Genomic DNA, 11324 nt, shown 5'->3' on the forward strand with positions numbered 1-11324 from the left:
TAAGCTAGGAGCTTGGACTCCCTGGACTTCTTATCAGATCAAAGGACAAAAGCAGTCCCTCCTGAGATATAAGGAAACCTTTAGTCAGAATATTAACCAGCACTTTGCTTAGTGTTCTGAACTCTTCTCAGAAAGTTTTGCATATATCCAAGGACAAGGCAAGAAGTGTGTGTAAGAAGCAGCAAAGAGATTTAGATAAGATGTGAACAAAAGTGTTCCAGGGCTTCAAGGTGATGAAGCTCTGGAACAGACCACCTGGGGACTTCACAAAGTCTCCCTGTTATTGATAATCTGTAAGATTATGTTCAACAAACATCTTCTGGAATGATAACATTATAGTGACCTTGCCTGGCATAGCAACACGTTAAATGACTTCTTGTTTTCTGCAGACAGCCCAAGCTTCTAAAGCCCGAAAAGTTGGGTGGCATCAAATACCCTCTACTTGTTCTAGGTATATATGGCATAGTGGCTTCAAACTGGAAGTAGCTGGGACACCTACCAACACCTGAAAAAGTGAAACAGAACAAGAAAAAGAAAAAGATAGTTTAAAACTGTGGACCTCTAATTACTCACTTTCCCTGCAAAGAAACTTTTTTGAAAGCACTCAATGAAATCTTCAAATGAAAAACAGGCATATGTTTACTTATGCATGTGGATTACACCCACTTTTAGCTCTAATGAACTTGACACTGAAAAGTATAAAGCACCATGGCTTTGACATGACAAACTGATGATCATATGTCATCCTCTGTCCCTAGAACTGCATGTTTGACACGTGTAACTGTGAGAAGAGTGAGGACTGCATGTGTGCTGCCCTTTCCAGCTATGTCAGGGCCTGTGCTGCTAAAGGAGTTCTCCTCACTGGATGGAGAAGCAAAGCCTGCAGTAAGTTCTAGTTCCCTTTACCTCTTAAAAATGATCATTGAGAAGGCCCCACACAGCAGCTCTCAGGGATTCCAACAGTAAATTGTGTTAAATTGTACAAAGTACAGCATTTACTTTCAAGAATTTGAGGAGGAAGGGAGGAGTATGCAGAGAAACACAAAAAAGAGGTTTTGTTAGATTACTAGCTCAGAACCAGCAGAAGCAACATGGACATGAATACCCTTGCAATAGCAATAAAATAAGTAGTGTTTCTCAAATTTCTTTGACAAAAAAAAAAAACAATGAAGAAAAAAGACACGATGCATTAATATAATTGAACTTTTTTCTTTTTTTAACCTGAAAAAAATATTTTGTTTTCATGACATGACATTTATAGGGGAAAAATCTGCTCTAGCGTTACAAAAAAAATTACACTATCAAGGATATCAGTAAAACACATGTGCATACATTGCCATGTTTATCATATATACTTTACCTCAAATACTGCATTTATACCTACACTGATTCTTAAATGAACTACAAATGTAACTCAACTTTTTACTCTCAAGCAAAATACACCACCTTGTGTCCGAAATCCTTGAAGTACACTTACAATGTCGATTCCTGTCAACCCACCTGCCGGTCTCTGAGTGAGCCTGATGTCACATGCAGCATCAAGCTTGTCCCAGTTGATGGCTGCACCTGCATAAATGGAACCTACATGGATGAAAGTGGAAAATGTGTGCCTGCTTCTAGCTGTCCTTGTTACTACAAAGGAATGCCTCTGTCTTCTGGAGAAGTTATTCATGATAATGGTGTTGTCTGGTAAGAGATTTGTAAACAATGAGATTGGATATAGACAACCATGAATCAGATCAAATCAAATGCATTTCTCCCCCTAATAATTTCAATGCAAAAAATCACAAAATCAAAAAAGCCTTAAAAATTGTTAGAGCTATGTATGTTTGGAAAGTACTTAGATTACTACAGGAATTCAACAAACCATCGTGTGGTGGGTTAGCCCTGGCTAACAGCCAAACTCCCACCAGTCTGTCAGTCAATCAGTCACTCACTCACTCACTCACTCACTCACTCACCACCACGCGTACTTTTCTTACCCATGACTGTAAAAGACTTGTTCCGTGGTGAAAGATGCTTGATAATCCCATTACAGATTATTCCCATTATGAATGGAATCTGAACTATTCTGAAGGACAGGTTTTAACGAGGCAAATGAACAGAGCAAATCTCTCTTTATATAGAATATACTTGTATTTTGGTCTGCTCTAATATAAAATATTTTTGAATAGTACAAACTATTCTGATAAGGACACATTTTCACTGTTTTATCACACAGAAATTTTCATTATTTCAAATTCATTAGGAAATAAAGAAGAGTAAAGACATATCCATTCTCTTTTTTTTTTTATAGCACTTGCACCTATGGAAAGCTGAGCTGCATTGGAGAGAAACCTGAACCAGGTAACAAATCACTTTAGGTTTTCTTTAACTCTCCCTTTCCATTTTCATCCTTTTCAGTTCTTTCTTTTGTCATAAAGATGCAAATTGTGCAAGTCTGAAATCAAACAAGAAAATGAACTTGTGATGTGTAATATAGAGGATATTCCCAAAATATAAAGAAACACTGACTTACCTTTCAGATGGCTGAAACTAGTTATAATCCTCTGGGTTACCCAGGGGAAAAGCATACTTGGTCACCTCACTGAATGTGAGGAGAAAACGGTCCATATTTTAAATAAAATAAAAGCACTAAAAGCCTAAAAAAATACAAAGTAAACTCAAAGGAAGCATTTCACAAAGCTAACTAAACATTAATATCTACAAGTAGTCCAAGCATAAGCACAAAAACCCAAATGTGTATGACTTCAAAACAATACTCAGTTTCTTTTTCTGCTCAAATGCATTATATTAAGGTGCATGTATCTCACAACTTAGGGGTTTTTTGTTGTTTTTTTTTTTTTCCCCCCTTCAGTTTGCATTAAGGAAACATAAAGATACAAATACATAGTTGATCTCATCTTTCTCATGGCTTTTCTCTCTTTCAGTCTGTGTACCTCCCATGGTCTATATTGACTGTGGCAATGCCACTGCAGATGTGGTAGGAGCAGGATGCCAGAAGAGCTGTCAGACTCTAGATATGGAATGTGTAAGTATAGAATCTTTATACCCAGTTGAAAGCATTTTAAACTAGATCTCTTCTACAGTTACCACCTGCATTTGGACTCTTCCATCAGGGAAATGTTTCAAGTCATGTTTTCTATATGGTCTTTACAGTACAGAACCCACTGTGTCTCTGGCTGTGTATGTCCTCATAACCAAGTGTTAGATGGCAAAGGAGGCTGTATAGCTCCAGAAGACTGTCCATGTGTTCACAATGGGAATTCCTACAGTCCAGGAGAATCAATCAGAGTTGGCTGTAACAACTGGTAAGAGCATATTGAAAAATATTATTTTCAAGCCTCTGAAAGGGAATAGTTTAAGCTCTAGGTGAATTACAGCGTTTCACTCTAGCAGTATCAAGATTCATAGGAAGGAATCCTGTATAAGATCCTCCACTTCGTACCTAAAAGAGCAAGCTCTATCTGGTTTTTACAATGGCGCATAGCAGAGAAATTGCAAGTGGTCAGAAGAACAATCTCTTTTGGGTGTTGTCATATTCATTCGAGTCAAGTAAGCTTTTTTCCTTACAGGCAATCTGTACATTTCAATGCATCTAACAAGATTTGGAAATGTGAAAGATTTAAAGAATTTCCTAACCCAAATTATTCATGATATCATGAAGTAACACAGTGTTTGGGTAAATCCCAAAGGCTCTTAAGCTATGCTGCGTTTCTGAGAATAAGCAAACCTTACTCTTTCATTATAATATTTTAAAAACAGATTGACATACATAAGAGTGTACATATAGCTATATTGTGTGTATGCCTGTTTTTTACATTTGGAGTGCTTTTTGTCTTATGTAGCACATGTAGAAACAGAAAATGGCACTGCTCCGAGGAACCTTGCCTGGAAACCTGTTCTGTTTATGGAGATGGGCATTACACTACCTTTGATGGCAAACGCTTTGATTTTGAAGGAGACTGTGAATATGTTCTGGTCCAGGTAACAGTCCTTCCCAGATTTTTGTACTATCGAAGTACCTTGCATTTTATGTATGACCACATAGCATAGTTAACACTGAATATCATTCCCCTGTTTCAGAACTACTGTGGTCAACAAGGTATGAATCAAGGAACCTTCAGAGTCATCACTGAGAACATTCCATGCGGCACTACAGGAACCACCTGCTCTAAATCTATTAAAGTTTTCCTGGAGGTAAGTATTTTCTTTAATAAGTTGTACCCCAGGCCTAATGTACCAGAAGGACGAACAAGTTGTCCCAGACAGACTGCGTCGTAGAAGTGTCCTCCAAGACAGTGAAAATGTTACTTACACTTCATTGCTCACTGCCAATGATTCTGCTCTCTGCTGAAGAACGCAAAGGAGGGAATTCTAAATAGAAATTGCTTAACATGAGGTGGTTGAATAGAATAATTTTTATGATAATAGTTATTATTTCAATAACAGTTACTGTCAATATATAAAACTGTACCGAATAGGTGACTTTTTTAATTGGCCTCTAACTTTTTCTTTTCCTGTCCTAGAACTATGAGCTGGTACTCAGTGATGGACACTCTGATGTCATCCAGAGGACACCTGGAGGCAAAATGCCATTCCAAATGCGTTCCATGGGCATCTACCTGGTGGTTGACACTACGGTTGGCCTGATACTCATGTGGGACAAGAAAACCAGTATATTCATCAAACTTAGTCCCAGCTTTCAGGTACATTTTAAAATCCAAAACCTGAATAAAATGATTTCTGAAAGATACTCAGGTTATCTGTCAAAGAAAAAAATGGAAATTTAGGCTGTAACCAGAAGTTACTGAAATAGCAGCGATTGCATATTATTATCCTTGTAGTGTTGACTTAGATTTTGTACCACACATTTTCCTTAAATTACATTATTCAGCAATGGCATAATAGCAACTACATCAGTAGCTTTCTTTATGAAAAGCTCTCACTGAAGAGGTATGTTCAGGATTAGACAAAACTAATTAGCTCAATACTATGAACAAAAGCTGTAAGTCTAGTCTGCTTCCTATACTTGTCCTTCCTAACAAGTTAGAGACATCTCTTCATGAAAGGCATTTTATGAAAATGTTCAGGACTGTTACTGAAGAGGCCCAGATAATCTTAAATAAGATTCATCCTGACGTCTGTTACTCACAGATATTGAGAAACTGAACCTTACTTTGTCATTTTGTGTTTATCCTCATGCAGGGACATGTCTGTGGACTTTGTGGAAACTATGATGGCAATGGAAACAACGACTTCACTACTCGCAGTCAGTCTGTGGTAGGAAATGTGCTGGAGTTTGCCAATAGCTGGAAAGTGTCTTCCAGTTGCCCAAATGCCAATCGTACCAAGGATCCATGCACTGCAAACCCATACAGGAAAGCCTGGGCACAGAAGCAATGCAGCATCATTACCAGTGAAGTGTTTGCGAAGTGTCACTCCCAGGTACGACAAAAACTTCAGTCTTCAATTCTCTTGAGCCGGGGATTACATTATTTTTTATGCGGGATAGCTGAAAAATACACTAAAATACACTTTGTCACACTTGACAAAATGAAGTCAGACCAAGTTCCAGGGAGACTGCACAGACAGTATTTTCACTTTCATTTTCTCAGCTTGTGCCTTGAACTAATACACTGAAGAAATTGATAACTGGTTGGTTTTTTTTTTTTTAATCAAAGGGAAAATCACAGATAAATCTCAGGATATGCTTATTTTCTAATGGCATCATTTTCTACTAATACAAGTACCAGCCACCTGATATATCTGACTGTGTGCTAGCTTGTAGTAATGCACCAGTATTCTTTCTGCAAATGTATCTTCAGCATCAAATAGTTCTTAGCATTACGACTTTTTCGTAATAGCTTTATTCTACATTTTCCTCTTGATTTTTCAAAGAATTCTCATTATTTTTTTTTCTTTTTATCTTTGTCACACATATAGAGTTGTCAGTTTCAAATATTTTATTCAGCTTTTTTATGACAGTGAATACCTTTTCAAAGAGGACAAGTGCATGAAAACTTGAATGTTTTCTCCAACAGGTTGAACCAAATGAATATTATCAAGCATGCGTGGATGATGCTTGTGCCTGCGACACTGGAGGAGACTGTGAATGTTTCTGTACAGCAGTAGCTGCCTATGCGCAAGCGTGCAATGAGCTGGACATCTGCATTTCATGGAGAACCCCATCCATTTGTCGTGAGTCTCACCCTACTACTTTTTGAAGGGGTCCAGAGAGAAAGAAAACAGAGAAGAAAAAAAAGAAAAACAAGTAAAATGAAGAAAGAAAGAAGGATAAAGTTGTATTTGTAAGAGGCACTGCTGTATTCTAAAAACAGCAAAAAACCCCACAAAGCAAGTTGGGTAAATCGCTGGAACCAGTGTAGTTTCTTAATATGAAACCATTGACAGTAACTTTACCAGTGGTGTCATTAGTGTCTGATTTACTTGACAATCGTGATACACAACTGTATTATATTACATTCCCACCTGTCTACATCAGGCTAAGTGTAAATAAATATTAGTGCATGCTAGCTACAATCAGTGATTCAATTGATTTTTCATGCGTAATGTGTAACTCTGTTCTATGCTTTCTAACTTTATTGGTGTCAAAAGGCGGTAGAAGTATGTGAATTTTATTAAATTAGAAGTAAGCCAATATATGGTTCACATCGTATACGTGATTATGCTGATCACATGGGACTTTCACCTAGCAAAACTGAAAGACTGTAGAGCAAAAAGATCAATGGTCTTTTTCTGTCATTTCTCTTTCCTCTAGCTCTGTTCTGTGATTACTACAATCCACAAGGGGAATGTGAGTGGCACTACAAACCATGTGGAGCCCCTTGCATGAAGACCTGCAATAATCCAAGTGGGAACTGCCTTCATGAATTGAGAGGTTTGGAAGGTAAACATAATTATGCATATCTCATTCTGCTTATAAAAAGCTAAAATGCAATTCAATTAACCAAATTTATATTACTCAGTATATGACACGTTTGTATTAGAAACTATAAGAAAAGATTTTCTAATTAGTATCTTACTGCCTAATGGATCATGAACTTGTTTGGAGTGAAGATGAGGACAAAATGCTCCAAAGCTTAATGTGCAATCAAAGGAATAGCACTAAAAGAGTCTGAAATTCCACTTACCATATGAGATAATTTGGGGAAAGCAGATATAAGCAGAATATAGAGTTACTTCTACTTGTGAAAGGCCTAGTGTCAACATAACTCTTGGTTTTTATTGTAGGCTGCTATCCACACTGTCCAAAGAATAAGCCCTATTTTGACGAAGAAACCATGACTTGTGTTTCTAATTGTGGTTGTTATGAAAATGGAAAAAATTACAAACCAGGAATGCAGATGCCTTCAGTACAGAATTGTCAATCATGGTAGGATCAGTAAAGATTTTTAAACATTGAGTTTAAGATGTGGAACATAATTCGTCGTGCATTAAGGTTTTTTGTCTGCCAACAGGAAGTAGGACAGTCATAGGCTGGTGAATGATGTCTAATTGTTCTACGTTCCCAGGAACATAAATGAAGACATGGTGAAACATTTTACTATAGAGAGATTAATTTACTACTTATTCCATATTCTTACTAAAGTACTTTTAAATTATTACTATCATTATTAAACTAAGTAAAACAAAATTAAAACAGTAATAGTTGGGGGAATAGTCTGAGAATTTTTATTAAGATATCCCTAAAATCATTATGCAAAATGATTTAGAAGGTAGTAGACAACTAATCTGGATTGGTTTGAGCTTGTTTCTGTTACTGCATTGGTACTTGCATATTTGCAACAGTCAGCAAGTATTCTCACACATTCTGTCAGAATTCATGACATGTTGGGACAAGTGCTTCTAAGCCTTCTATCAAATAGCACAATGTTAGCGGAAACAGTTGTGAAGCAGTTAACACCTGTGCCAAGATACCTTTAAAATAGCTACACTTGAATACTGTAAGCACTGCAGCCAGAATGGCAAAGAGCTTAGCACGAAACCCGTCTGAGCTAACCCAACTTTCATAGCATGTTTTGCAGTTCATAGGTGGCTTTGCCTGCATCATCTATGTCATTAATAGCACTAAACCTAACCTGTTAAATACATATCTATATTTACTTAAGTTTATTCAGTGTACATATGCCCTTAGTTACTGTAAATAAGTACATCAAGACTCAGTTCTTAACAGATAACAGGGCAATTCCCTTTAAACAGTATACATTCTTGCATCGTTTGGAATGCTGAAGTTCTCTGTGTAGACAGCATCAACATCTGTGATACAGTGATCCTTTCTCAAATGATACATATACTGCACTTTCCCTTCCAAAAAATAAGTGCATCTATGAGCGAGATATAACATTTCAAATCACCCCTCCCTACATCTTTGCCCAGCTTCCCAAAACACCTATAAGGATACTGAATATTTAGTATGCTGGTATAGAAGAGTTGCCTTTCTCAACAGAAAACTGAGTGATCCTACCTAACCTGAATTTGTACAGCAGAACTGAATATCTGACTCAGAGAAGACAGGGTCTTTCTACATTTAAACACACAATTAATAGCAAAGGATTGATAGGAAAAAAATGAAACAATAAAATGAACCTATATATTGACATTCATCATCTCCTTTTCTGTCTTTTCCAGTGAATGCACAAAGTATGGGAAAAAATGCAAATATGATGAAAATGGTATGTTGATGAAGTTGTTTTTATCTGAATGGTATGCATTTGAGGTACACTGCTCTGTGTTTCAGATACCAAGGAATAACACACTCTTTTGATTTATAGAATGTGTCTGCATTTATGAAGGACGGAAATACAACTATAAAGATGTGATCTACAATACCACAGATGGCACAGGAGGGTGTATTGTCGCAATCTGTGGTCCCAATGGAACGCTTCAAAGGGTTGTCTATGAATGTCCAATCTCAACATCACCCACAACAGCAACAACGTTTCATTTCAGCACTACGCCACCTGCCACTTCTTCCACAGGTATATCCTTTATAGCCCATAACAGCATATTCTATTCATTAGTGAGTAAAATATAGCTACAAAGCCATGCCCACACTCACAACATAAATAAATTAATACAACCTCAAAATAAATGACAGTAACTCTCATTTGTTATTAGAACTTGGTTTCAGTCAGAATTTGGTAACCAAACTAATAGAAGGAAATAAACATAGACAATAAAACCACTTCTGAAAGACCAAAATGGAAACCACTGCACACCGGTTTGATACTATTAGTTTGCTTCTCTTCATAGTGAACGATAAAAAAACAGTATCAGATTCATTATTTGTAATTGTAACTATTTCTATACCAGGAATAATCTTTACTGAACAAATAATTCATTGGGTTTTCCTGTTAAATTACAGAATGATTACTTTCTGTAAAATTCCTGGTAGGGTTCATGGTATTTATAATTACAGCACTAAGTTGATCTGTGAGACATTGACATTGAGATACTGAAATTTTTATTTCTAGAATTCCTATTCACCATTCTTCAGGTTGATAATCTGTAATTACTATGGGCACATGTTGTTAAAATTTAGAACTACAAGTTTTGAAATCACAGAAACCACCAGCACTACAGGAATTCGTTACTCATTTTCCAACCATTTCACAATAAGAATTCACCTGCAAAAACTTATGGACTGCTCTCCAACCAATAAATGGTTTCTTTAGACCGGAGTACAAAGTGTAGGACTGCTAATAATGCTGTGTTCGACATCTTTTACTTCAAATGGAGGAGCAAAGACAATGCAGCATATTACATGAGGAGTCAACTCATTTGGAACAAAAACTTACCTATGAATCTTGATGCATAGATGGAATGTTACTCTTTCCGCTGGATTTGAATCTGGGCTTTGACATTCCAGAGAGATTAATAAATACTGATGCAAAATACAAATGAAACAATAACACTGAATCAGATCTAAAAAAATATGAGGTTATTCAGCACTTTGTAAAAGATAATTGATATCCTCTTGGGAAGCAATAGTTCCAAGCACAGCAGTACATTAAATTGCTGGTCCATGGATTTTCTGTTCTACTTCACATTAAATTAGAAGTACACTAAACTGTTGCGCTACAGGCACACAATGCAAGCAAACTTAGGAAAATTTTCAGCCCATTTAATATAATAAAAAAGGAGTATCTACAGGAATTTATTATAAGTTTTGTGCTCTGTTCTTTTTCTGTTTCACAGTGTCACCAACTACATCAGTATGTGTTCATGAAGTCTGTGAGTGGTCAGAATGGTATGATGGGAGTCTGCAAACCCCTGGCTACGATGGTGGAGATTTTGAAACCTTTGATGATTTGAGATCTAAAGGTTATGAAGTCTGTAAAGCTCCACGGGCTGTTCAATGCAGAGCAGAGAAATTCCCTAATATACCACTGAAAGACCTTGGCCAAAAAGTAGAATGTAGTACAACAGCTGGGCTAATATGCTACAACAAAGACCAAATCTCAACAATGTGCAACAATTATGAAATCAGAATTTTATGCTGTGTTTTTGTACCATGCTCTTCCACAACACATTTCAGCACGTCAACACCAATCACAGCTACAGCTAAGAGCACAGAAACATCAACTGAAGAAAATACAACATTTTCAGTCACTACAACGCCACTACTTACCACAACTCATGAAAGTACAACATTCACACCTTCATCTACTGAAGAAACAACCACAAGCACAACCAAAATGACAAAACCTGTCACCACTTCTCCTTCAACACCTACTCCTTGCACTAAAGAAGAATGTTATTGGTCAATGTGGTACGATGTCTATTATCCAGGGTCTGGATATGATGATGGAGATTTTGATACAATTCAGAACATTAAAAAAAAGGGATACAAAGTCTGCGATAACAGAAAGGAAGTTGAATGCAGAGCAGTAAGGTTCCCTAATACACCATATCCCCTTCTGGAGCAACATATTACATGTAACACAAAAGAAGGGTTGAAATGCTACAATAAAGACCAACTACCACCAATTTGCTATAATTATGAAATAAGATTTAAATGCTGTAGAAATATAACAGTACCATGTGAGCAAACCACAACAACCCATACGACTACAAAAGAATCAAAACCAACTACGATGTCTACAACAACACAAAGTACATCATACACAGAAGTATCAACACCACACTTGCAAACCAAACATAAGAGTACAACAATACCAACGGCTCCACCAGAAACAGGATATATTCATACCAGAATTACATCACAACCAACAACGTACACAAAAATTGAAACAAAGACCACTACAATATCAAGCCCCACGCCGACACCTTCCACATCC

General features: G+C 36.8%; 1 protein-coding gene across 1 annotated transcript in view; it reads left to right on the forward strand.

Moving 5' to 3' along the window:
• LOC104291616 (mucin-5AC-like) overlaps nt 1-10913 on the forward strand; it is a gene marked incomplete at its 3' end in the record, with an annotated part of 26184 nt that extends 15271 nt beyond the window's left edge. The window contains exons 17-32 of the mRNA XM_009890871.1: nt 759-885; nt 1434-1689; nt 2297-2346; nt 2931-3031; nt 3160-3311; nt 3849-3987; nt 4087-4200; nt 4530-4709; nt 5209-5448; nt 6045-6201; nt 6782-6910; nt 7255-7396; nt 8653-8696; nt 8796-9002; nt 10222-10359; nt 10816-10913. Of these exons, the coding sequence (XP_009889173.1) occupies nt 759-885; nt 1434-1689; nt 2297-2346; nt 2931-3031; nt 3160-3311; nt 3849-3987; nt 4087-4200; nt 4530-4709; nt 5209-5448; nt 6045-6201; nt 6782-6910; nt 7255-7396; nt 8653-8696; nt 8796-9002; nt 10222-10359; nt 10816-10913 (2274 nt within the window). The remainder of the gene's footprint in view (nt 1-758; nt 886-1433; nt 1690-2296; nt 2347-2930; nt 3032-3159; nt 3312-3848; nt 3988-4086; nt 4201-4529; nt 4710-5208; nt 5449-6044; nt 6202-6781; nt 6911-7254; nt 7397-8652; nt 8697-8795; nt 9003-10221; nt 10360-10815) is intronic.
• Between the last annotated feature and the right edge of the window lie 411 nt (nt 10914-11324).

The sequence above is a fragment of the Charadrius vociferus genome, unplaced genomic scaffold, assembly GCF_000708025.1.
Source record: "Charadrius vociferus isolate BGI_N301 unplaced genomic scaffold, ASM70802v2 scaffold448, whole genome shotgun sequence".
Taxonomy (NCBI): Eukaryota; Metazoa; Chordata; class Aves; order Charadriiformes; family Charadriidae; genus Charadrius; species Charadrius vociferus.